The sequence below is a fragment of the Eubalaena glacialis genome, chromosome 4 (assembly GCF_028564815.1).
Source record: "Eubalaena glacialis isolate mEubGla1 chromosome 4, mEubGla1.1.hap2.+ XY, whole genome shotgun sequence".
Classification (NCBI taxonomy): Eukaryota; Metazoa; Chordata; class Mammalia; order Artiodactyla; family Balaenidae; genus Eubalaena; species Eubalaena glacialis.
The window spans coordinates 169,039,303-169,066,835 of NC_083719.1; the positions used below are offsets into that span (position 1 = coordinate 169,039,303).

A 27,533-nucleotide genomic window follows, 5' to 3' on the forward strand; every position below is an offset into this window, starting at 1 on the left:
GACTTGGTCTGTGAGAGACCTGTAAACTCTCTCACCTCCCTGGGCCCTCCTCCTTCAGGCCTCCTCCTCACACAGGCCCTTCTCCCCAGGACCACTGGAACCCCTCTGAAGGCAGCCAATGAGATGAGGCTATAATTTAAAAATACATTTATTTAGTGTTTCCATTTGTTTCTGTTCTGTTACACAAGGCCATTAAATAAATACATTCTCCAAGTCACTCGAGTACACACCTACTCGCTATACAGATGAGGTAGAGAAATCAACAGGCTCACACAAGACTTCTCTCGTGTGTGAATGCCCCTCTCCTCCCGCCTGCCTGGACCTGGCCTAACGAAGCTCGGAGTCACGTCTGTGCACGCTGAGCACAGAGCAGGTGGCCGGGACCCGCCTGGCCCTCAGCATGGCTCTGCCCCTGCGGCCCTCGGGGGGGGTCGGGGGATCTGGACCCCGCCACAGAACATGTTTTCTTTTAGAGATCCTCTGCTGCACAGAGAGAAGCATGTTAATGAGAGGCTCCGTCAGCGGGAGTTGTTTCTTTGCTTAGCAAGACATTCTGATATATATTTATGTATAAACAAACCAGCCAGCAGACGTTTTCAATCTGCCTTGTTTAAAAAAATACTTTTCTTAATATTTATGACATAGAGCTAAATGTGGTATTTGATTAAAAAAAATCCTTCCTCTGACTTGCTGCCTTTCCAGACCCAGTAGTGACCGAGGTACAGTCTTGTCATAGAAGCATGGCCAGCTCTGCCTGCTCCAGGCCCCAGCAGGTGGGAATGCTTGGGGACAACTGGGATGCACCCCAGCCTATCCTCACCCTCTCCAGCCAGGCGTGAAGGAGACCGAGGGGCAGACCCACATCATCCACTGTCCCCTCCCAGGGGACATGCCTTGGCTGCACCACTCTGTCAGCATGCAGTTATTCATGGGGATGTTCTCTGAACCACAGGAGAATAAACTTTACTATTTACACTATAAAACAGGGACAAAGAGACCCACATCCACATAAATAGGTTTTCTTTTAAAAACACAGTCCCCAGGGTTCCTGAAGCCCCCCCTGGACTCTGAGGAATCCCTTCACTCAGTAGTTCCCGTGTCCACGCTGCCACCCGGCTCTGTGCTTGCCCAAACCCCAGCGCACACCCTCGGAGCACAGTCATAGAGCTCAGCAGGATGGGCCCAGGGCTGGAGGCCCCACCAACATGGGAAGTAGAGCTCCACACCTAGGAAGGGCACAGGGCAGAGGCCACACCCCAGCCAACCACTGACCACACCAACACAGTGTGCATGAGCACACACACCACACACGTGCACAGACACGGTTACGCACATGCATGCACGCACACACGTATGCTCACACGTGCACATACAAGCACATACACCACACATGCACAAACATGTGCACGTGGTCACACACATACATGCATCCATGTACATACATGCACACCCATGCACAGATGTGCTCACATTCTCATGCATGAACACACACCACATGCAGATACATACACGTGCTCACACATAAGCACGCACATGCACTTATGCATACACACATCACATACACACATGTACACTCATGCATGCACACAAACATGCTCATGCACACACACCACACACTCATGCATGCATACACACATGCACACATGTGTGCACACACCCTCAAACCAAATCAGGTCAGTGCTGGCCATCCTTTTCCCTTCCCTGCAAAATCAACAGCATGGCCAAGGAGAACAGCCTTCCATTTGCCATATCCTAACCTAGACTCTCTCCACCCATGTCTGTCCCCACCCTGCCTCCCCCACAGTGACAGAGAGCAAGCTGTGCCTTCCTCATGAAATGAACCTCCAAGGGGCTGGCCCTGCCCCTCTGCCCATGCCCACCTCTGGGGGAGAACAGGCCACCTTCTGCCACCCCCAGCCCCAGAATCTGCATTGAGGAGGCTAGAGTGTGGAGCCATGTGCCCGCAGGGTGCAGAGCAGGGCCCATCCACTTCCCAGGTCAGCCTTGCTATGGGTAGCCGACCAGGACCATGGGACCTGGCTTCCAGAAACCCTGAGGGTGGTGGCCAGACACAGCCTGCTTTACTTCTTCAAAAACGACAGCATGTCTCTCTGGATTTAGTGGTTTCAAACGACAAAGCAGATCAGGCGAACAGTTTAGGAGGGGGCGTGGAGGGGAGGGAGAAAGGGGCCCCTCCAGGCCAGGCTCTGCTGAGAGGGGGAGGAGCCACAGCCTGGGAGACTGCAGGGATGGAGAAAATAATAATTATATATTAGTTAAATAAAAATAACTTAAAAGTCACTGATATCACTCCAAAGAGAAGTACTCGATGTCAGAGGGGGCCGGCAGTATACCCCCTGCACCTGGGCAGCCAGGCATCTGCTCTCTCTCCTAGTGGTTTGACTCTCTAAGCCAGTGCTGGTGCAGGACAGGCCACAGGCAGCTCACACAGAGGCCGTGTGGTCATGAAGGTGTGCCCGCTGCTCCTCAGAGGGCACCCAGCGCAGGAGGGGCACCTGGTGACTTAGGGGGACACAGCTTGGAAAGCATCTGTGCAAAGCTCTCAGGTCATGGGGAGGGACAAACAGAGGGGATGCAGAGGTCAGACTCGGCCTTTGAGATGGGGAGACAAAAGGGCGGAGATGGCCAACCCAGCCAACCCCCTGGCCTCTGCCCCTGCCTTGTAACCAAGGATACTGGGGGCGCCCAGGTCAAGGACTCAGCCCCTGCAGGTCTAGACCCCTCACATGGCACACACCACCTGTACCCCTGCAACAGCCTGGCCAGGCACAGGGGCTCAGCCCTTGCAGGTGTAGACCTCCTCGCGCTGGGTGCACTGCCTGCACTCCACATAGCAGCACCAGCGCACCTGGCACTGGCAAGGACGGGTCACCACCCGACTCTGTGTGTTGTGACCACGTCCGCAGCAGATGCTCTCGCAGTTCTTCTCACGGTGGCACCTGCGGCCGGCAGTGCCTGGGGAGAAGCGGCCGGCCAGGCAGAAGCTGGGTGAGTCGTCCAGGTGCACTAGCTCCGGTGTGCGGGGCAGTGGGTCGCCACCACCCGTCCCTGTGGCCCGGCCCCGCGGTGGTGAGATGGCGCCGGCCTCGCCGGTGGCCTCATTGGTGGTGCTGCCCACCTTGAGCGCTGTCTCATACTTGTGCTTCAGGCGCTTGCCCACCTCATGGAAAGGCGCCAGCTGCCGCCAGCACGTCCGCACGGTGCATGAGCCTGACACGCCGTGGCACTTGCATGTGGTCTCCACCCCGGCCTTGATCACCTGGGAGAGAGGTGGGCATGAGGGCCACTCTGAGCAGTCTGGAGACCAGTCCCCAAGGACAACCCTCAGAGGGGCTGGAACTGCCATTCACCCCAGGGTCAGACCTCATGGCCCCCCAGACCCAGGCCCAGGCAAAGGGGGTCACCACTGCTCATCACCCAGGCTCCCTGGCACCCACACTGTCCCTCCCTCTCCAAGCCATGGACCGCCCAAGACAGAAACCCCATAGCCAGCACCACACCTTCAGAGTGGCCACCGCAGCACCCTGAACCCACCTCCTGCACCATCATGGCCCTCCCTTCCCATCCCTGCATCCCAGGCTGCCCTCTGCAAGGCAGGGCACACCTCCCCACTAGCCCCCCCGTCAGCACCCCCCAGGACCACACAGTCTGTCCTCAGCAGTCTGCTCCTTGAAAAAGTAAGGACAAGCAAGTCAGCTTGCCTAGTGGACAGAACTGGCCACTAGAGTCTACGTTTGAGCTGACCATGCCCCTGCCTGAGCATAGGAATCAGATGCTACTGCATGTGCAGGCACCATCCCCCGCCCTGCTGAGAGTCACTTGGAGAGTGGGAGAAAGCCTCCAGAGAGGTCCAGATGGGAGGGGGCTGCACCCACCCCACACATGCAGGCAGGAGCAGGCATGGCCCAGCACCAACACTCCGCTTGGGATCTGGGAAGCTGCCTAAGACACAGGCTGGGCCCTTCCCCTCCCAGGACTTGGGTCCAACCTGCAAAGCCGTGGAGTCAGCCCAGCTGTCCCACGGGGCCTCCTGCCTGACTTCCCACACTGGGGTCCCTAAAGGGACACGGGGAAGAAGAACGGCAGGGGAAGGGGAGGTCCCTCTCCCAGTGGGCCCCAAGCCAGGCCTGAGCTCCCACACTGCCCCCAGGGAGAGTCGGCTCAAGGGGGATTAAGAAACATAGCTGCCCTCCAGCCAGGCAACAGAAGAGTCACATTTAATGATACTTTGCTGAGAAACCCGGACAAATTTAATTAAAAGGAGGCTTACCCAGGACCGTGGAGCTAATGGAGCACTTTCATATTCTGACTTTTCATTAATAGCTTACAAAAGGGCGAGTGCAGAGGAAAAGAAAGGGCCTCCCATGGGGGATTTAATCAGCCTGCACCCCTCCCCAGAGGGTGGAAGGAGAGGCAGAGCTCCTGTGGAAAAGGGGGAAATTGATTCTTTAATAAGCCCACACCTCAGAACTCTGGCTTCTCAATAAAGAGGGGCTCAGAGTGAGGCTGGCATTAATTACCTCACGCCCCCCTCCAGCTCCCAGGCTGGGGCTCCATATCCCAAGGGCTGCCCAGCAAGCACGCAGATCCACCTCCCAGCCCCTGACTATCCCACAGCTCAGGCTGAGCCTTGGGAGGAGTTTGATTGTCCAGGTTGTGCAGGGACTAAGAGGGTGGGGTGTTCTGTCCACAGCAAAGGTGGCGGGACCTGATGCTTCCTCCAGTGGCGTGGAGCCAAGGGGCTGGCGGGTGGGTAGAGAGCGGCTGTGGAGCCAGGTCCCCCCAGGCCCAGCCATGCCTGCAGCCAGCAGCTCCCAGAAGGGCCCAGCAAGAGAGTTGAAACAGTCCTTTTCACCTTGAGTCTTTTGTTTCAAGTTTCCTCGGAACAGTCCTGGCTACAGACAGGGCCCCTGAGGTAGAAGCAGCCTCCCCAGCTTGAGCCAGCCACGCCCCCAGCTTTTCCCCGGGACCCCTGGACCACACACTTACCCGTTTGCTGTCCACCTAGGTCCCTGGTGACAGGACCACCCACCCCTCAGCCCTGGCAGGTAGGGCCCAGTCCATTGTCCTCCTGGTTAGATGGTGCCCAGCAGGGAGACCCTCCCTGTGGCCTTGACCACCCAGGACCCACCTGCTTACTCCCCAGCCAGCAGCAAGTAGGCCTTCTGGTTCCACCCAACCATGGGAGACCATGGGGCACCCCTCCATGGAGCTCCCCACCATGACAACTAGTATCCCTGCCCATCCGGTAAGTAATGAGCCTTATAAGCAGAAGGACTGGAGGCCCTGGCTGTCACCAGTGGCTGGAACAGAGCCCCAGAGGCAGCCGACTTCACCTCCTCCCAGCCCTCTCCCCCACCAATGCCCCTCCCTCAGCCCCTGCACCCCAGCCCTTAGACACATATGCACCCTGCCCACCCCTCTGCACTTTCCCACCCTGCTCCCCGATGCACGCCACCTGCAACCGCACACCCACCCCATGCCCTGCCCTGTGCCCTGTGCACCCCCCACCCTGCACCGTTTCCCACTCCGCACCCCACCCCGCTTGCCTTCACACCCACGAGGTTGTTGTGGAAATCCACACGGGCTCGCAGATCCTTGCTAGACCGCCGACCCAGGAACTCCTTGACGAACTTGCTGCTGTACTTGAGATTGTCCCCGCAGCCACCCCACTGCCAGGCCTCTCGGTTCTCCAAGTCAGGGGCCTCATCACAAGTGCAGCGCTCCATGCGGCCTGCACTGCACGCCTTGGCCAGTGCATGCGTCAGGCCAGCAGAGGAGATGGCGTAAAGGAAGGCTGTCTCCTTGAAGCCTGGGGTGGTGGGGGCAGGGGCAGGTCAGCAGGCCACAGCGGCCCCCGTCTCACTCAGGTGCAGCCAAATCATGGCCTCCCCAGGCACACATTCCACATAGAGCAGGGTCTGCAGGAAGGATCCTTCCTGGTGTGTTCCACGCAGGGAGGGGCATACCTGCCTGGGCTGCCATGTGCACCTGGGGACAGGAGGTGCTCCCTTGTGCCCCAGACATAGGACTGGTCAGGGGCAAGAGAGAACGCAGAGTGTACTGGGCCACAGGTATGCCCAGCAATCAGAGACCCTATCCATCTGGGTCTCCAACCTACTAGACTGGCCAGGGCCCTCTGTGAGCCTTGCCATGCCCTGGGCCTCAGGTCCCTAGTTTTTTTTGTTTGTTTGTTTGTTTTTTGTTTTTTTGTTTTTTTTAACATCTTTATTGGAGTATAATTGCTTTACAATGGTGTGTTAGTTTCTGCTTTATAACAAAGTGAATCAGCTATACATATACATATATCCCCATATCTCCTCCCTCTTGCGTCTCCCTCCCACCCTCCCTATCCCACCCCTCTAGGTGGACACAAAGCACCAAGATGATCTCCCTGTGCTATGCAGCTGCTTCCTACTAGCTATCGGTTTTACATTTGGTAGTGTATATATGTCCATGCCACTCTCTCACTTTGTCCCAGCTTACCCTTCCCCCGTGTCCCCTAGTTTTTAAAACAAGGCTGTTGAGAGACTCAGATGAGAGTCCCCCTCGGCACCCTCATGCAGAAGGAGACACAAGGGAGGAGGCTCCGTGTTCAGGGCTGGGGCACCAGCTGGACCCCTGCTCCTGTGCCCAGGCACTGGGCCTCAGCCACTGCCATGTGGCAAGAGCCATCAGAGCTGCCTCAGGCCCTGTCACAGCTGCCCACATGCGCCTTGTGCCACCAGCAACTGTTCCATGCAGGTGTGAGAAGGGACCGGGTATGGGGGAGAGGGCAGGAGGAAGGGGAAGGGGGGAGCAGGGGGGTCAGATCCCACCCACCGCCCAGTCACCTGGAACTCAGCTGAGGTGATGCACTAGGGGCGCACACCAGGGCTAGGAGGTCCTGCCTCCCTGCTCCGGCCTAGTGTCCCAGCACACTCACCTCGTTTGAGCAGGCTGGCCCGGTAGCGACCCTCCAAGGTACAGTTCCAGCGCTCAAACCGGAACTGGTACTGGCACTCGAGAGCACTCATGCTGACCGCTTCCACCAGCGTCTCAGCCACACCAGGGTCCCGGCGGCACATGCGCCGCTGCTTGCGCTCCAGCTTCAGCCGGTCACAGGCCTTGTAGTGTGCCTGGGCAGCTGCTTCCGGCTCCAGGGTCAGCGGGAGGATGGTCAGGGGCTCACTGCCCGTCAGCCTGGGCACAGAGAGGCCAGAGTGAGCCCTGCCCCAGAGGCAGAAGGTGGGCGCTGGGCGAGGGCTGCAGATGCTGGGGCAGCAGAAGAACCTGCTCGGCTGGAAAGCATGGTGGCAACTGGACAGGAGCCCCAGTGGGCCCATGTGGGGGGCAGGAGGGGCAGCAGGCCCAGGGACAGGTACAGAAAGGCCACAGAGAACCTGGCAGGGGAGGGGTGGTGAGAAGGCCGTGGGACCCTTGCCCACCAGGCATCCTCTCTACACCCACTTGCCCCCATATCCACTCACGCTCTGCCCTACCAACTGCTTGTGGACCCCTGCCTAGCCCCCTGCATGCCCTGGGCTCTCACACTGGCTGCCCAGTGAGCATACCTCAGGTACCCACATGGATGCCGACCCCTCCCCAACAAGTCCCTTCAGGGAGTCACACCCCAGCTGACACCAGCCTCACTGCCCAGGTCTGATGACAGGGGAAGGAACACACAGCTAGAAACTCATACGCACACACCTGGGAAGACTGCCCAGCCCAGGGTATTGGCCAAGGGCAGACAACCAAGGCAGGGAGCGGGCACAGTTGCCTCAGGCCACATGAGACATACATCTACCGTACCCTCCCCGACCCACTCCCATGTCTGCTTACCCAGCTCACTCTAGGACCCCCACCGTCTGCCATCCCCAGCTAGGGGTGCCCCCCACGGCCCTGTGGTCCCTTGAGGATGGCCCTGGCTCACTCCCTGTCCTCCTGCAGCCTGTGCAGATGGCCCCCATGGTTCCAATGGGGTCTCCTGGAATATGTGCACCAGAAGGGGGCTCCCAGCCCAGGACCCAGGTGCCACCCAGGAAGTGGGCTCCTGGTTCTTGTACATCTCCACCTCTTCTCTTGGCTGAGCCAAGGCCCTGGCCTGGGTCCATCTTCCTCTGTCTGGCCTGCCTGCCCCAACTCCTTACCACCTGCTCCATCCAGGGACTGACTGGCTCTGGCCTTCTGCCTGCTCTGTGCTCAGAACCACGGGCCTCAGTGTCCCCAGACAGACAACTGCACATCTGGGCTCCAGGAACGTCCAAGCCCAGCCCCACCCAGACCTTCAGCCCTCGGGAGGGAGAGGTGCCCACCTGGATGTGAATGGGGCTCAGAGCCCACCACTAGAGCATCTTTAGAAACAAGCCCCAGCCCCCACCTCTCCCCTCAGCCAACCCCAGGAACCAGGGGTATCAGGAGTCCACAGATACTGGAGCCCCACACCGTGCCCCACCCCCTTTCTTGCTGTCCTTCCAAAGCCCCCTCAGGGGTACAGTGGCCACTGGGCTGACAAGGAGAGCTGCAGCTTTCTGCAGGGGAAGGTATGTGGGCAGGGCCTTCTAGAACCCCACCCTCTAACAGACTCCAGCAGTAATGCTGCAGGTTGAGGTTCCGCTGGGGACAACCTGGGGTACCACATTTTGTAGCTCCATGCACACACTCCAGCAGGCCCTGCCTAGTGGAGAGGGGAGTCGCTGCATCCACCCTGGTAAGGGTGGGGCCCGTGCAAAGCAGAATCAGCCCTACCCTGAGGCCTCTGGACCCCGGTCCCTGAAGGAGTTGCCCCTGTCTCATCCTCGCTGATCAGCTCCCTGAGAACAGCAAAGCAGGGTGCTGAGGCCCGGGAACCAGGCTGACAGGAGGCCCAGGCAGCATTGGGCAAGGAGGCCACCAGAACACCAGAGCAGACTGGTCAGGCCTAGGGGTGCAGAGCAGAAAGGACCACTACCCCCCACCTCTGCACACTTAGGTGCAGCATGAGTGAGGCCATGGTGGGCACCCTGAGAAGCCCACCCCAGGCCTTGGCCCTGCTCTCCACAGTGCTCAGAGCTAGTGTACCAGTGAGCTGTGGGACAGCAGAGGTGGCAACTGCTCCCAACCTTGAGACCAAGGGTATGGGTGAGCAGAGCCCACAGAGGCATCCCTGCCAGCTCAAGTCTGTGCAGACGTTGCTGAAGGACCCGTGCCCCTCTCCGTAAGCAACACTCTGAATCAGGAGGCCCCTGGGTGTGCAGTGGGAGGCCAGCATGAGTGCTGGCTAGAGGAGAAGCTCCAAAGGTCCCTGAGACACGGACAGATCCTTTGTGGGCCACTGATCAGTGGGGATGCAGAGGCAGTAAGACCTTCGGGGAGAAGACACATGAGCTTGGAGCTGGGACGATGCATTGGAGGGGTAGCAGCACATGCCAGCCCCAGTTACCTGCACCCCTTATCTAGCGTTAGGACTTCCTGCCTCAGGACATGGGGATGTGGCAGAGGCTGACGTCAGGGGGCAGTTTTGTGGACTTCCAGGCCCCTGCCTGAGGACAGCTGCTGCGCTGGGGCAGGGAGCAGGCAGGGGCCCGAGGACCCTGGGCTGGAGGCCGGAAGAGCCACACTCCTCACACAAAGACAGCTCACACAGTGGAGACTTGTCCCCAGACAGGAATGTCAACAGCTGTGCCCAGAACTGCGTGCCACATGGCTAAAGCACTGTAGCCTCCAACCAGCACATCCCCCAGGCAGGATTCAGATTAACCAAGCTCCCACCACTGCCAAAACATTCCGGCATCCAAGAAGACCCCTACTGTAAGGCCATCCTGGGGGGACCTGGGGCCGGGCTGGAAAGGGACGAGGAGAGGGAGACAAATGGCAGGTGATGCTGCGCTCCAGTCTTCCAGGAGGCATTGGGGGTGCCGGTGTCCAAATTCTTCACATGGGCACTGAGGACAGGGCCCCCCCCCACCCGGTGCCAGCCTGTGTCCACACTGCACATGAGGAGCTAACTCAGGGGTCCCCCACACCCAGGGCCAGCCTACATAGCTACAGGTAGTTTCACTCCCACCTGGCCTCAGCATGTCCACCAGGGTATCAGAGGCAGCTCCATAAACACAGCCACAGGCAAGCTGACACTTTCCTGAGGCCAGGTGGGGTCTACATCTGTTCTGGGCAGAAGGATGTGGAGGAAGGGTCAGCTCAAGTCCAGGAATGGCCATCTGAAAATCGTGTGGCCACATGGCTGAGGCCTGAGGCCCAAGGGCCAGGCCTTTCCCCTGAGCCATCACCCAGCTCCCATGGTAGGCATGAGGCTGAAACCCAAGGGGGCAGCACTGCTCTACCCCCCGGCGTCCCTCATCCCAAGGTGGCACGCCCCCACCTCTCTTTTATGGGGGCCCAGCTGCCCCCTGCCCAGGCCCCCTTAACAGTCAGTGTGGACTCAGTGCAGCCAGCCTGTGAGCTTATGGCCTGGAGTGCAGCGACAGAGGACAAACCCTCACAGAGGTGCCGGGGTGAGACGATGCATGGGGTACAGGAAAGAGGGTGGCCATCAGGTGCGTCCGGGCTCAGTGGAGAAGGTCCCAGGGACGAGAGGCAGAAACGACAACACAAAGAGGAACCCACAGAAGTGCTGGAGGAAAGATGAGAGGTTCATAAAACATTCTTAGAGTCAGGAAGGCTTTTGTCAGAGTGACTCAGAATCCAAAATGCCTTGAAAATTTAATAAATTAGACTATCTAAATGTACGAGAATCTCTGCACAGCAAAAAGTAGCATAGCATCCAAAGACCAACAGACAAAGATCAGAGGAAATGCTGCAATTCAGATCCCAGGCCAAGGACCACGTTTCTTTGCTTGTGTGTGGGCATGTGCATGTGGGCACATGTGCATGTGTTGCATGTACATATGTGGACACAGGTGTATCTTTTCCTCTAGATCAATAACAAAGGAATCAACTGTTAATTGGATATAGGATATGAACATACAGTTCAAGGGAAGGGAATATAGCTGGCTGTTAAAAACTTATTTGCATTTCAGTCAAAAAAATGCAAAATAAAACTATATTGATAGGTTATTTTTCATTCATCAGAGGAGTACAAATCAATGTCTGATAGGATTATTGTCAAGGACACAGGGAAGGAGGTGTTCCTCCTTGGCTGGAATTCTGGACTGACATATCTATAAAAATTCACCCACCAATTTTCTTTCTAGAAATACAGACTACAGATATGTTATCTTAAAACATATAAGCAAAAAAAAAAAAAAAATTAATGTCAGCAAGAAAAAACGTACAAGTGTATGTCACTCACATGTTACCCAATGCAATGCTGTCATGCAAAAACACTGGAAGCACTGTTTGTTATTCAAAAAGACTGGAGATTGGCTGAATAAATGGGATCCATCCACTCCAGTATTCAGCAGGCCTCAGAAAAGCCGCAGCCCCACCTGCTGTGTACACTCAGTGCAAGGTACAGGCCTACCTCTGCAGAGTACCTGCGTGCACGCCTGTGGGTGCACGGGGCAACCCAGGATAAAGGCAGCCTGGGGCAGAGGAAACACGTTCTTCTCCCTACGGCGTGTGAGCCACTCACACGTTGTCCCATGCACATGTGGCCCATTCAAAATGACAAAGTTCAACATACGGCCAGTGGCATGGAGAAGTCCCCCACAGGCTCTCAGCCCTGTACGCCAGCCTGGAGCAATGAGCCTCTGCCCACACAGCCTATCTCCAGGGGCTGCGCCTTCCAGCCCAGAATACGCCCAGGCCACCTGGCACAGCACAGACCCTCCAACCACCCAGCTTCCCACACCAGTGCACCTGCCACTGTGCTCAACACAGCTGCCCCTCCCTCTCCGTGGGCATCTGGTCTGAGACAGGCAGGTTGATGGGCACATAAGCCTGCCCGGGAAGCCCATGGAGGACATGAGTCCAGGTCGGCTGCCCTTGCTCCACCTGGCTGTCCTCTCCCAGCGCTGGACCCATTTCCTGGGAAGAAATGAGATCTAAATGTTGGTCTGGCACTTTACAACACTCAGGTATCGTCAAAAGATACAATACACACGTGGAAGTGAGCAGCTCAGCTGGGAAACACAGCTCTCACCCAGCTCAGGCACTCTCAACTCCCACCGCTAATGTCATAAACAACCTCCTAAACATCCTCCAAAAGCTTCCCCACCTTGCTGTGCACATCCAGCTCTCCATCCAGCTGACACCAACATCTGCCCATGAAGTTTGGTGGGGCCAGCATCCCTCCCTCAGGATCCCAAAGGTTCCATCTCCTCGCTGCTCTGTGATGTCACAGCAGCCTCACATGTGGCTCATTTCCAGGCTCCACCCTGGGATTCCGTCAGGAGCTCCTTCCAACAGATTCCAAGGGCACATGTTGGCTCTGCATTTGCACACACGTGACAGGGTTTGCTGGGGTGGTCATGACTGCTCTGTGCAATTTTTTTATATAAACTTATTTATATATTTTTGGCTGCATTGGGTCTTCTTTGCAGTGTGCGGGCTTTCTCTAGTTGCGGTGAGAGGGGCTACTCTTTGTTGCAGTGCACGGGCTTCTCATTTTGATGGCTTCTCTTGTTGAAGAGCACGGGCTCTAGGCGTGTGGGCTCAGTAGTTGTGGTGCACGGGCTTAGTTGCTCTGCAGCATGTGGGATCTTCCCGGACCAGGGATCGAACCCGTGTCCCCTGCATTGGCAGGCAGATGCTTAACCACTGCGCCACCAGGGAAGTCCCCTGTGTGTGCAATTTTGAATCTCTCCATTGGTGAGAACAGCGTCTCTCTCCATTTACTCAGAATTCCTTCCTGCCTCTCTCTGAAGTCTTACACGTTCCCTCACTGAAGTCTGAAGTCTTACAGCCTCCCACAGGGCTGCCCTGTATTAGAGTCAGTCTGTGTTCCAGAGTGATAGTGTATAAAAATAAAATAACTTTATAAAGTCAGTCTTCCCTCTGTTGCTGACCTACAAAAGTCCAACTGACCCAATGCTGATTTAGTATTTGGTGACCTTGCTATGTGTTATAATTCATCTCTGATGATTTTCAGATGCTCTGTGTACAATCATGCAGTCTGCAGAGACAACAGTCTATTTTCTTACTCTGCGGTTCTTCCTGCCTTCCTACAACTGGCTAGGGCCATCAGCATAATTGTGCAGAATCTGCCAGCTACCCTCTGGGACCCAGCCTCCTGACCCCCAGCTCCACAGCCACCAGCCAGCACAGAGCTGTCCAGTGCCCTTGCCAGCATGTGTGGCCATGAAGTGAAGGAGAGAATTGTGGGCACCACCACCAGAAAGTGGGGACCCTCATCCTTGCTCATCTCTGCTACCCAGACCCACCCCTCCAGACGCAAGGGCGCCCTAAAGACTGGCACTACAAGGCCAGAGACCAGGAGTCAATGCACTCACAGAGCCAGAACGTGATTGCTACATGAGACAAACGACTCCCATCATGCTTGAGGGTCTGTTAAGACAATTGGCATCACCCAGATTTAGACAACGGTGACGACAGGCATTCCTGTCTGACTCTTGGTCTTAAAAGGGAGCTTTTGCCATCTCACCGTTAAGCATGAGGTTTGCTGTGTGTTTTTCTGGACACCCTGTATCAAGTTAAAGAAGTTCCCTTCTGCTTTTAGTTTGCTATGAATGCTTTTAAAATCACAAATGGATGTTGAACTTTATCAAATGTCATCCCTGCATCTTTTGATGTGTGATTTTTCTCCTTTAATCTGCTAAATTGAGGAATTTTACTAATTGATTTTTCTAATGTTAGACATTAAGCATTCCTGGAATAAACCCAGTTGGCCATGATGGGTTTTATCCTTTCTCTGTATTGCTGATGTAACTTGATGATGTTTTGTCTAGGATGTTTGCATCCGTGCTTGTAATATTCTTCTCCCATGCTCTTCCTGCTGAGTTTCAGTGCCTTAGCAAGAGTTTTGTTTTGTTTTTTTTTAATTTCCTAGAAGAGTTGTGTCAGATTAGAATCGTGTCTTCTTGACTGTTTGGTGGAACTTGCCATGAAGCCATGCAGGCTGACCTTTTCTTGGTGGAAAGATTTCCTTTCTGATCCAATTTCTTTTTCTTTTTTTTAGAACACCTTTATATATTAAGAAATAATTCACTTACCATAAAATTTGCCCATTTAAAGTATATAATTCAGCGTTTTGTAGTATAATTGCAGATATGTGCAAACACCACCACAGTCAATTTTAGGATATTTTCATCACTTCAAAAAGAAACTACAGGGGCTTCCCTGGTGGCGCAGTGGTTGAGAGTCTGCCTGCCAATTCAGGGGACGTGGGTTCGAGCCCTGGTCTGGGAAGATTCCACATGCCGCGGAGCGGCTGGGCCCGTGAGCCACAATTGCTGAGCCTGCGCGTCTGGAGCCTGTGCTCCGCAACAAGAGAGGCCGCAATAGTGAGAGGCCCGCGCACCGTGATGAAGAGTGGCCCCCGCTTGCTGCAGCTAGAGAAAGCCCCCGCACAGAAACGAAGACCCAACACAGCCGTGAATAGATAAATAAATAATAAATTAATTAATTAAAAAAAAAGAAACTACACAGTGTACTCTTTAGCTATTACCTCCCTATTCCCCTCCCCCAACTCCTGGCAACCACTAATCTACCTTCTGTCTCTGTGGATCTGCCTGATCTGGACATTTCCTACAAAAGGAATCAAACAACGTGTGGCCTTTTCTGACTGGCTTCTTTCACTTAGCACAATGTTTTCAAGGTCCCTCGATGTGGTAGCATGTAATAATATCCCATTGCATGGATATACCACATTCTATTTTTCTACTCCTCAGGTGATGGACGTTTGAGCTATTCACTCTTTTATTTATTTTATTTATTTATTTTTTGGCCGTGTCCTGCGGCATGAGGGATCTTAGTTCTCTGACCAGGGATGGAACCCGTACCCTTGGCATTGGGAGTGCAGAGTCTTAACCACTGGACTGCCAGGGAAGTCCCTGAGTTGTTCACTCTTCAGCTATTGTTCATAATGCCACTATGACCACTCATGTACACATTTTTTTGTGAACATATGTTTTCATTTCTCATGGGTATATACCCAGGAGTGAAACTGCTAGGTCATAGAGGAATTCCATGTTTAGTTGTTTGAAGAACTGTCAGATTGTTTGCCACAGTGGCTATACCACTTTACATTCTCAATGCCCCAATTTCTTTGCTTACTATAGTATTAGTCAATATTTCTATACCTTGAATCTGTTTCTGTTACTTTTTTGGTTTTCTCCATTTCCTCTGAATTTGCAGATTTATCAGCATGGAACTGTTCGTTACATTCCCTTGTTTTTGTTTGCAGAATCTGTGACGATGTTGCCCGTAGCTGGACATTAGCACTCTAAGCCTCCTCTTCACTGGGTTAGTCTCCTCAGATGTTTCTAAGACCTTCCCAGAGAGGGATCAGTTCATCTCTAATGCACGTTTTTTTGTTGATTTCTGCACTACTTCTACTTTCTTTCGGTTTACTTCTCTTCCTCACTTTTGTGATGGACACTTGTTGAGTGCTTTCAAGTGTCTCTCCACTTCTAAAATATGCATTTAAGCTACCACTGTGGCTGCTTCAGTCTCTCCGAAACTGCAGCCTCAGGACACCAGACTGAGCCTGACACAGCCCCAGGTCACTGACTAAAACAGTCACAGCTCAGATCACTGTGCTGAGTCTGAGTCTCTCTCTACTCTCATTTCCCTCTTTACCTTATGGCCCATTGAGCTGGTGTGTTCTCTCTCCATCCTCTTATGTTCTCTATCCTTACATCGTGTGTCTCTCACCCAGAGCCTATAATTAGACTCAGGACCTGACCACAACCCCAATCACCTCAGCCTTATGCCTGGAACATTTCATCCACTGGGGTCCTGGGGTCTCAGTTTATCCTTTCTGCTGGCCATGCCTCTTCTTTTTCTTTTCTCCTCTCCTGCCTTCTTTTGAGTTATTTTCATTATTCTGCTTTTCCTTTTGTTAATTTGAAGTCATATATTTCCATTATTTTTATGGTTACCCTCAAAATTACAACATGAGTCTATAAGTTACCCATGTTCAATGTTGGTCAATACCACCCCCTTCTCGGTAATATGAGGCCTGAGAACACAACCTTGCTGACTCCCTGGAATTATATGCTGTTGTGTATTTTAGTTCTACATTTAGGACCCAAAAGGAAGTTGTTCAATGTTCCCTTATCCCCTCCTTCCCTGTGACCTTCTCTTTGCTGTTCACTCCTTTTTGTGTCTGGAACACAGCAGGGCCATTTCCCATGCCTAAGCTGCGGCGTCAACATTTCCTTCAGAGCAGCTCTCAATTTGTCTGAAAATGTCTTTATTTCACCCTCATTTTACAGTAATCTTCACCGAGCGTAGAGTTCTTGGCTGGCAGTTATTTTCTTTTCATGCACCAAGTGGATGGTCCCACTACCTCCTGGCTTTGCTCTCAGTTCTGAACTTAGCTGTCAGCCTGACAATCCTTGGAAGGTAATCTGTATTTTGTTTTTTGGGATTGCTTTGGTGTTTTGCAGTTGCAATCTGTCATGTTCTGGCATGAACATTTTTTTTTTTTCTGCTTAGAAAGACACTGGGCCTCTTGAATCTTCTTGATTGTTCTGATCAGTTTCAGAAAATTCTCAGCCATTCTCTCCATATATCACCCCATCAGTTCCTCTTCTCTTCTACCTCTGGGCCTCTGGTGAAGCACGTGGGACCTCCTCACTGTGTCCCCAGGTTTCTCACCCTCTCTGCTTTCCATGTATCTGCCTTCCCATGCCACACTCTGTGTAATTTCTCTTGACCCATCTTACAGTTTGCTAATTCTCTTCAACTGTTTATAATCTGCTTTCAAATCAGTCTACTACTTAAAATTTTTCCCAGTTCTATTTGGTTTTTCCAAACTTGCTGGGTCAGTTTTTGTGGCTTCTCATTCCTTACAGATATCCCAAGCTTATCTTGCTCCTGAAAGCACAGTGAGAGTTGTTTTATTCAGTGTGGGATGCTCTGTTTACTGGTCTGCTGCCATCATTTCTGCAAGTCCTTGGCTGCATTTCCTTGCACACCAAGTTATCTCTGACCATATGCTGGTCGCCGTATTTGAGAAACTGTTTGCAGGAATAATCTGAAGCACAGGATAAAGGTCCCCAAAATTCACAGCCACCTGGAACCTCAGAATGTGCCTTCTTTGGAATAAGGGTCTTTGCAGAAGTAATCAAGGTAAGGATCTTGAGACCAGATCATCCTGGATTAGGTCCCATACTGCTGAGGGCTCACCCCCCTGACGAGCTCTGCAGAGAGCACACTCCAGCCCTGGGGCAGCAGGAAAGAACCTAGGACAGACAGAGCCAAGTCTGGGGAGGCCCAACCCCCTCTGTGGACCAGGCCTGAGGCTGTCATGCCTGACTGCTTGGGGACTACTAGCGCAGCCCCTCTGAGCACCCAGCCAGAGGTGCTCACATCCTCACATCTGCCCCAAGGACAGCCAGGTAGCAGGACGGGCATTGTCGGAAGAGGGTGGGTGCAGGTTTGGCCCACGCTGGTACTGGAGCCATCCTTGTCCCACATCACTCAGCCCCTAGAACACCTCACCCCTTCTCACTCACAGTTGGGGTAGGGGAACAGATTTCGATTGCCCTTCCTCCTGCCTACAGGCCCAGCCACCCCAAGGGCCACCCTGCCAGCAAACCCAGCTCCCTGGGCATGGGGAGCTGAGACCCTGGGCTGGGCGGAAGGAGAAGAGGCCGGAGTTCCAGAAGCCACAGCGCCCTGCCAAGGAAACCTCAGCCCCACCAGACGGCGTTTAATTTCTGTGTGAATCAAATTCAAAACAAATTCCAGTGCTGAGAACTGGTTCTGAGATTAACCCTCCATCCTCCCGTGGCCTGCAGCCTCCCACCCAAGCAGGCGGGTGTGGGGTGGGCATAGATGCCACCAGAGCCTGGGGCTCCCCGAGAGCTCCACCATCACTTGGTGTCCTGCCATGCCAAGGAGGAGGTGAGGGCCAAGGGATGGGGATGAGCAGGGCAGGAGGGCAGCTCCCTGCGTACAGGTCACACTGTGGCAGAGACCTTGTGTCTATGACAGCTGTCACCTCCATCAGCTGTGAGAACTGCCAGGCACCGACTTCCCCACTCCATGGGGCCCGAAGATTCCAGGGCACGAAGAGCTCTTGGTCAGTCCGCAGATCCATCAGTCCAGGGGACTGCCTAGTGAAGGCCTGGCCACCCTGGGGGTCAGCTGGCAGACACAGGACTCAGCAAACTCCACTACACTGGGACCCACAGCACTGCCCACCAGGCCTGGCATCCACAAGCCTAACAGAAAGGTCCTCGCCCACACTTGGCCCCTGAAGCGAGCAGAACTTGTGAGACCCCCAGACTCTGAGGGCCACCAGCCAACTGCCCCCTTTCCAGAGCAGGACGATGGAGCCCAGATTGGACAGTGGCATGCCAAAAGCCCCCAGGAAGGTGGCTGAGGCTGCATGGGACCCCCAGATTCACTGACTGCCACAAGGAGAAGATGGGCTGCAGTGGCTTCATGGAGGAACCAGGGTGACCAGGCCACCTCTGTGCTCTGGTCACCACACCCCCAGGCCTCAGAGATGGCTGTGGACCCACGACGGGGCTGCCACAAAGGACAGGCAAGATGCAGGGCAGGTGCTCGGAGAGCCACCGGACCCCACCACCACTGCCGCCACTACCAGCATCACCTTGATATCTGGTTTCCTTCCTGGAGCTGGCCTCCCAGGGGCCTAGCACCATGCCAGACACAGACGGGGGACACTGGGACAGCCTCAATCAACACCCCACCCTGGGGTGGCCTGAGGCAGCCACTGCTGCTCCCTCTGTCCAAGAGGGAGCCAGGTCTGGTGTGCTCTGGTCTGGGAGCCCCTGGCAGCCTCCACTCTCGGGCCAGACCACTTCCCTGGCCACGTCTACCTCAGGTATCGCTAAGAAAAACAAACGCAGCTTGAGGCTTGCCTTTTTCCATTCCCTCGTCCGGCTGCCGGTCTCGAGGTGCAGGGCCTGCCAGCTGGGCGGCCGGGTTTCCTCCTGTGGCTAGGGGCACCAGGCCAGCCAGGGACCTCACTGGGAGGAGCAGGGGAGCATGGCGGGCCGTGCCCGCAGGTCACAGAGCCAGATGGCCAGCACACCACCCAGGTTGACACTGTCAAGAGTGGGGCTGCCCTCCTCTGGAGACCCTGGCCCAGCCCACAGATGTCCGTTAATGATTCGCCCCTGCAGGAAAACAGGCTGGTCATCATCCAGCCCACGCTACCAAGCCCCACTCCAGAGGCCTGCTCAGACCTGCTATGCACCATGGGTAGCCACCTGCTCCCACCTCCCCGACCCTCGCTCAGTGGGGTCCTCAGACCCCGCCTCCCACCTGCCCCCTGGGAGCTCCAGCGGAGCCCTCTGCCCTCAGCATGGCACCCACAGCAAAAATGCCCGCAAAGCCTCTGTCCAACATCCAGGCCCCACTGTCTTGTGTCTGCTGCACCTGGCCCACCATCCGTGCACTGGAAGGTGTAATGGCCCAGCCAGCAAGTGTGGGTACAGCGTGGTGGAGGTCAGGGCCAGGGGTGAGCAGGGGGCTGGGCCACCTGGTGAACAAGCACCTCAGACCCCACACCAGGCTCCTGGGTGCAGAGCCAGGAAGCGGAGGGGAGACAGGGTCCCTCACAGGCCTCGGAAGAGCCAGCCCAGCGCAGTTTGGAGGAGACACCACAAGGGAACCTCCTGGCTTCCCCAGAGGTGAGCTACAGGTAAGGAGCGATACCTCTGGGCTATGCTCTGGCTTCCTGGAAGAGGCAACAGCTGAGGCAGACCCAGGAGGATGGGCAGGCCCATGAGGACGGTGGCCCTGTTCCCCACCCACCAGAGGCTGACCTTCAAGCAGGGACCTGGCCTCACCCACTTCCCAGACAACTGCGCCTCCTCTGAAACCTCCTGCAGTCTGCTGAGCCAGGGTGGGCACTGCAGGGGCACCCCCACCTCTGGGACAATACACAAAGGGAGCCGGGTGCCCCCTAGGCTGGGATTAAGGGGGCTGAGTGCCGGCCCTGCTGACAGGTGTCATTTTTCTACAGCCAGGAAAGCCAAGCCAGGCCCCTTATCAGCTCATCGCTCCTCCCCGAATTCAGGGCCCACAGCCCCCCGGGAGGAATCGTGTGTGTGCATTCTTTTCCAGGAGAAAAAATACCCACACACTTCTATTGTCCTCTATATCACAAGGCCCCTGGGGTGGGTGGTGGGCGCCGCCCTCAGTCTGAGGCCACCCTGGGAGCCTGGGCAGGATCATGCTAGTGCCCATGGCTCTGGAGTCAGGTCCTGGACCACAGTGGCAAGGACGGGGGTGAGATTAGGCCAGCTGTCCTCCCGTCCAGACGGCCGCCGGCTGTGGCAGAACATCTGCTCACACAGCTGAGGGGAGCCAGATGGCGGCGGCTTCCTCCTCATCTCAGACCCCACCAAGAGGCCGCCGGACTCCACGGCCTGTGTGCACGAGATTCCCAGCCCAGAGGCCCAGTCCTGGCCTGATGCTCCCACCTGCCTCTATCTGGTCTCTGTATTAGGGAGCCAGGGCAGGGCCCCCCCAGGAGCCTATGGAAGGGGACAATAGGCCAGGCAGGGGCCAACGGTTTGGGAGTCCACAGCCCCCCCCAGAGAAGACTGGCCAGGAGAAGGGGGGAGGCAGGAGGGACTCTGGAGACGAGAGATGCAAGGGGCAGTGAGCTCCCCAAGGGATCCCCTCTGCCTCCCCCGCCTGCTCTTTCTAACTGCCTCCCCATGTCTGCCCTGGACCCATAGGCTGGGAACCTGGAACACCTCGGTCCCTCTGCTGGCGACAGAGGTCCTGGACCATGAGTCCAGGAAGAATCCCCTCTCCTTTGCAGGCAGGAAGCCCAGGCCCCTCCACACACCACCCCTCTATCCTCTCCTGTCCCTGGAGCTCCCTTCCCTGACCTGAAGCCCTCCCCACATCCCCAGGCACCTTCCCTCAGCCTGCTGCCCCTGCCCTGCATCCCTCATCACCTGCTGTTCTGAGGTCTCACCCGTAGGGCTTCCAAGGGGCCTCAGCAATCGCCCTGCCAGCCCCTCAGCTGCCCTAGACACTGTGGATAGGGCCCCATCGCCTGGGCCCTCCCCTACCTCAGCTGCCAGTGCAGGCCTACCCTCTCCTGACCCTCTGAAGCACACTGCTCTCCATGGCCTCTCCCTCAAACACCAGATCTGAGGCCTTGCAGGACTGTTTCGGGCATGTCTGTCCGGAGGTGGGTCTCCATGGGTAGCACCTGCCCTGTTGTCCAAACCCACGTGACTCCCCAAGTTCCTGCCTGCTTAGCTCACAGCACCACCACCTCTGGCCGGGGAATCCCCTGGGACACCTCCCACTCTGTCAGCCCCTCCCTAGCCCCAGTGGACTCTGGGTCTCCCCAGCCTCTCTGTGAAAGGCTGACCTCCCCTACAGGTGAGCCCAAGCCCTCAACCCCATACACAAGCCCCCCAAGCCCCTGTCAGAGCTGTCTCATTCTCTTAGCAAGGCTCCATCTTATCCCTTGCCCACTCACAGGCTCACTGTACAGCCTTGTCATTCTACCATTAGGCTCGCTCCTGCTGCCCAGGAAACCTTCCCTCCTTCTTTCTACTCTAGGGACCAGCTGGGAGCCCCTCCTCCAAGCAGCCAGCAGGCACATAGCCACACAGGACCACCAGCTGAGCCCCAGGCTCAGTATTCAGAGAAGCAGAGGAGATGCCCTCACCTCCTGGCACTGGGCAGTCGACCCTCCCTGACCCGCACTCAGAGCCCACCCTCACCCCAATGACAGCAGCCCCTCTGGGGCAGACCTCGAGCACAGTGCCAGGGCCCTCAGCTAGCCCCAACCCCAGACCAGGCTCCAGCAAATGAACAGCCACCTGCACCCTGGCCCCCCCACATAGTCCACTGGGGGCCAAGCAGGGGGAAGATCTGTTGTGAAGACCCATGGGTGCAGCCCCTGTATGAAGGGGTGAGAGCATGCCAGCTCACAGGTCAAGAAAACAGGTTCTCCTCAGTCCAAGAATAGATCTAGAACATTTAAAGAGCTCTTACAACTCAACAGAAAGACAAACAACTGAGCCAAAAAGTAGGTAAAGAAACTGAATAGACATTTCCCCAAAATAAGACATTATAAATAGCCACTGTGCACATGAAAAGATGCTCAACATCACTAGTCATCAGGGAAATGCAAATCAAAACTACAATGAGATACCACCTCAAATCTACCAGGGTGGCCAGGATTTAAAAACAAACAAAAAAATATGTTTTCTTTAAAATCAGAGAATTAACAAGCATTGGCGAGGAGTGGAGAAATTGGAACCCTCGTGCATTACTGATGGGAATGTAAAATGATGCTGTGGAAAACAGTTTGGTGGCTTCTCAAAAAGTTAAACGTAGCATTACTATATGATCCAACAATTCTACTTCTAGGTATGTACCGAGAAAAACTGAAAACATACAGCCAAAAAAAAACTTGTACACCAATTTTCACAGGAGCATTATCCACAATAGCCAAAAGGTTGAAACTACCCAAGTGTCTATCAACAGATGAATAGGTGGAAGAAAACTGCCATATGTCCAGCTAGTCAAATATTATTTAGTCACAAAAAGGAATGATGTACTGATTCTTGCTACAAAGGTGAATAAATCGTGAAAACAGTATGCTCGGTGAAAAGAGCCAGACGCGAAAGGCCACATATGGTATGATTCCATTTATATGAAATGTCCAGAACAGGCAAATCCACAGAAACAGAAAGTGGATTAGTGGTTGCCAGGGGCTGGGGGAGGGGGGGGGGATGGGATATGAGGTTTCTGGGGTGATGAAAATGTTCTGGAATTAGATAGCGGTGCTGGCTGCACAGCCTTGTGGATGTATTAAAAACCACTGAACTGTATACTTCAACTAAGTAAATTTACAGGATGTGAGTTACGTTTCAATAACAAAAAGACCTTTGGCCCTAAGGCCAATTGCCCCCCCCACCATTTGCAATGGTCCAGAGCACCTCAGCTGCCTTTCAAACTGGCTCCCAGCAACCCTCATGGGCTAGGGAAGCCCTTAGTGTCACGCCTGGTGCTGCCTCTTCCACGCAGGCCTCCAGGCTACTTGGACCAGAGAGTTGGGATGAGCCCAGACCTCACAGCAGTGCCCCACTCCCCCACATCACCCTGCAAATGTTTCCTGTATAATGTGGAGTGCTGAAGCCAACACCATGAAAGAGCCTCAGGGCTCACCATGCCCCTTCTTACTTCTCTAGAAGATTAATCACGTTGGAAGCCTCAGGCCTCCGCTGGCCTGTGCAGCCCCTGGATGCCTGTCTAGCAGTTTCCCCAGGGGCCTCTGCTGGGGGCTGGCTCAGCACACACACAGGACCTCTAAGAAAAAGGCAGCAAGGTGCTGGGGAGCCCAGACCCTGCTCTGGCAAGCACAGATCCCCCAAATCCCCAGATCCAGCCCCTGGCTCCAGGCTCAGAGGAGCACAAGGGTGGCTTGCCCCAGGGCCTGGGGCATCCCTTCCTGAGCAGGTTTCAGCACACAAGGCCCACCCTCTAGCTCTATATTCTCACCTGAGGATAACGCCAAGAGAGGGGCAAAGTATGGGAGAGCCCACCCAGATCTATGGGGTGGGGCAGGGGGCTGGTGGTTGGCAGCAGGGAGGGGTGTCCAAGTTTGTATCTCAAACTTGCCACAAGACCTTGGGACAGCCTCTTCCTGCTTAGAGCCAGGCTCCACTTCCTTCTAAGAGAGCATCAGGCCAGCTCTCTAGGCCCCCAGAGCACAGACATCTCTGTAGCCCCAGGAGAACCAGATGGAAACACCACCTGCTAATCACACCAAAAAGAACGGTCAGGCCAGGGAGGAAGAGAGGAGAGCCCCTTTCCCATGGCAGGCAGGTGACCTGGAGGGCCCTGCCTGGTGGCCAGAGGCTGAGCAGGACAGCAGGAGCAGGGCGGGTTGGGTTGCAGCCTGGGGGGGTGGGGGGGGCGGGGCAGGGAGGGCTCCCACCACCCACGTGATCCTCCCCCAGGCCAGCCTCTCTGGGTTTCTGGGCTGTAACTGGAGCTGCCCTGCCTGTGAGCCTCTGTGCCAGGCAGAGCTTTCAGAGTGGGGGAAGGGAGAGGAGGGCTGGATCCCAGCTCCTTCCCCCTGTTCCCTCTGTACTTGGGGTGGGGAGGGAAGCCCCAGCACAAGGCACAGAGAGGCCCCCTGGCTCCGGCCCAGCCCTGCCTGGCCCTGCCTGCCTTGGGCCATCTCCTCCTCCCCCTCCCCTCTGGCTCCTGCCCCTTTACTAAGCCAGGAGAAAGGGCCCCAGACCCAGGCTCAGCCAGTCACTGCTAGCCAGAGGCTGGGCCTCCATGCCTGGTGCTATCCTGAGTGGACTCCAGCACCAGGTCCCTTACCTTCTCTGCCTGTGGGGCTGGCACAGAGCCTGCCATCCTCCAGGACCTCCGTCCACCAAGCTGAGTCTTGTCTCTCTTGTCTGGTGGCAGGGGGAGGGGGGAAGTGGGGTGTGCCCCCAGCAGAGGCAGCAGAACTGCTTTCTATGCTACCCATGGGGCAGGACTTGGGAAGCCTCACTTGAGGGGGCCTTTGGGATTAAAGAGCAGGGCCAGAGGGCTAGCTGAAAAAGTCACAGGGGCTCCAAGCCCTCCTGACTTGCCACACAGCCACTGGCCACACTTCCCTGAAGGTACAAAGTGCAGAGAAAACATGGAGAAAAAGAGGGATGCTACAGGGGTTGGGATGGAGGGCGGGAGCCAGGACCCTGACCGCCACCCCGTGGGTCTGATCTTCCAAGAGAGAAAAGGTCAGCAGCAGGGAGACTCCAAGCAGAGCACAGCGTGGCGCAGACAAGCCTAGGGTGTGTCTGAAGCCTGGTGAGCAGACCCATGGCTGAGCCCGGACAGCGAGAAGGCACAGCTGGCTGACAGGCCATCGTGACTCACCGTGGACCTGCAGCCAGACAGCCAGCCTCTGACCCTCCCTCTGCCCGAGAGGGTGAGGCAAAGGCTGCACAGATGGCATGCAGGGGCGTGCCAGCCTCTGCACAGCCTGAGCCCCAGGCGGGCCAAACCCACAGCCACAGCTCTGGCTGCGGGGTGGGATCTCCAGGGTAAGGAGACAGGGAGCTGACCCTGGAAGACAACCCAGGAAAAAAGAACAGGAGAAGGGGGAGGGAGGAGAAAAACACAAAGGGAAAGTTTCCCATGAAAATATTTTATTTTCTTTGAGAACAGGATACACCTGCAGGGCTTCTCGCCCAGTCGGCCTCTCCCCGCCCTGGCAGTGCCACATTTCTGGACCAACGGGGCCCTCTGCCGGCCAGGCCGCTGCGCGCCGGCGCCTGGTCCAGGGGAGAGGGAACAGGTGACGACGGGTGGAGGGCGGCAGCCCGGGAACGGCCGCAGAGCACGCAGGACAGGGACTGGGCAGGACGCGAGGGTGGCCTCGGCTCCAGGAGTGGCACGGGGTAAGGAGGCGGGGAGACTGGGGAGATCCGGAGGGCTGCCCACACGATGCCACCCAGACCCCGGTGTGCCCATCTGCAGAGTACAGCGAGGGTCCCCAAAGCTCGCCCGGCTGGACATCCCAGATCTGGGAGCGAGGAACGAGGAAGGGCAGGAAGGAACGTCGGAGAGAGACGAGCCCAAACCACACTAACTGCTGCTGCGGAGAAGCGCGCAGGGCAGCGACCCTGGAGGCGGCAGGAGGCAGCATTCACGGCTGGGCTGGGCCCTGCGCACCGGAGAAGTCCCACAGACGCGCTCCCGCGGGCCGGGGCCCGAGCGAACGTCAGAAGCAAAGCGCAAGAAAAATAAAATTCCTCCAGTCTGGAGTTTTTTTTTCCCTTTGGGGCTCAGAGCAAGGAACATCTGGATTTTGTACGTATTTTTTTGTTGTTGTTAAATTAACTTCTCGAGGAGAGAAAGGAGGGGGAAACTGCAAGGCGGGGTGGGTGTGCAGGGGCCAGGGAGGCTCCAGACGTTTGCAAGAAATCCTGGCCTAAGGGAGCCGATAACCAGAGCTTGGTCCCGGAGCTCCAGGAAGCCTCACGCACAGCCGCGGACGCGGCCGCAGCGACTACGGCTCCGGGGTCACGGAGGACCGGGGCCTCACGCCAGCCCGTCGGGTACGCCGGCCCCTCTCCGTGCTCCGCGCCACGGGGACACCGACTCGCGGACCCAGCGACGCGGGCTCCGCAAACAAACAGCTCCAGGCAACCTGGGGGCCCTCGCTAGCCCGGGCACCGCGCCCCGCGCACCTGGGTCGCCCCCGCCCTCGCGCCCGCGCCGGCCTCGGGCCCGGACCGCCCGCCCCGCCCCGCCCGCCGGGCCGCCGAGGCACCTACCCGAAGTAGGCGGCCGAGGGGCGCAGCGCGGCGAGCAGCAGCGTCAGCGCGAAGGCCGCGGCCAGCCAGCGCGCCAGCAGGGGCCCATCCAGCATCTTGCCGCGCCGCGGCGGCTGACCATCGCGCTCTCGGCCCCGCGCTGGGTGCCCCGCGGCCGCCGCCCTCTTATAGCGCCCGGAGCGCCAGGCCGGGGGCGGGGCGCCGGCCAGCTGGCCCGGCCCCGCCCGCGCCCGGGGAGGGGTCACGCCGGCGCCGGGGGCGGGCCGAAACCGGAGCCAGCGCCCCGCCCAGCCTCGTTGCTGCCCCGCCACTCGGGTCTCAGGGCGCGCCTCGCGCGTGGGAAGGGAGGCACGCGAGGGGGCGGGTGGGAACCAGGGCGGCCGGAAGGGGCGGGAGCGTGGCGGGGGCCGGGGGAAGGGAACGAGCCCCAGGGCGGCTGTGGGGGTGGAGCCAAGACAGAGCGTTGGTGGCCTGGGGCAAGACGGCGGGGCAGGCATTGGGCGGCTAGCCGGGTGGGAGCAAGCGGGTGGGAGCGTTGGGGGACCTGGGGGTGGGGGACTTGGGGCGGCCGCGGGGGCGGGGTGTGGCCTGGGGCGGGGCCAGGGCGGAGCTCTTGGCCGCAACGCAAGGGGTGGTGCCGCAGGGGACTCGGGTGTCTGTCCGGATCTGCAGCGTGCGCGTCGGCTCCCGGAGGAGTTTGCGTGAAAGGGGAGACAAGCCAGCAGGTGATGCCCCTGCTTTTTGCGAAGACTGACAGTTCAGGAAGCGAGGCCAGAGGGGCTCTGCTCCCTGGTTTGTTGTCCTGGGAATGAGGCGACCTGATGAGGGATGGTGCGGGCCGGGTCGCTCAACCTTTTGGGACCTCTGTCTTCCTATCCTTAAATCAAGGGAGGTGAGCTAGAGGCTGAGGTCACTGCCAGCGCTGATCCTCGGGTGACCTCCTTCTCAGAACCTCTGTACTGTGAGAACTGGACAAAGGGGTCTTGGCGCTGCTAGAGGCAAGAGGAGTTGCCAGGGACACGGAGGAGAGATGACGCAGAGCCACTGCTAAGGCAAGTTAGTGTCCGAGAACCCAAAACCCAAATTAAAACAGGTAACACAAATTACCAGACACAGGATGGGGTCAAGGAGAATCCTTAGAAACCCCTGAGCCAGGGGTTCTCCATGTCA

At 56.6% G+C, this 27,533-nt stretch overlaps 1 protein-coding gene across 1 annotated transcript; it reads right to left on the reverse strand.

Annotated features, from left to right (window-relative positions):
- Positions 1 to 163: 163 nt before the first annotated feature.
- Positions 164 to 26,522, reverse strand: WNT9A (Wnt family member 9A). The gene is made up of 4 exons (XM_061188550.1): positions 26,364 to 26,522; positions 6,947 to 7,203; positions 5,571 to 5,833; positions 164 to 3,280 (listed from the first exon to the last, which is right to left on the reverse strand). Exons 1-4 carry the CDS (start codon positions 26,456 to 26,458, stop codon positions 2,798 to 2,800), a joined length of 1,098 nt encoding a protein of 365 aa, XP_061044533.1. The 5' UTR covers positions 26,459 to 26,522; the 3' UTR covers positions 164 to 2,797.
- Positions 26,523 to 27,533: the final 1,011 nt, after the last annotated feature.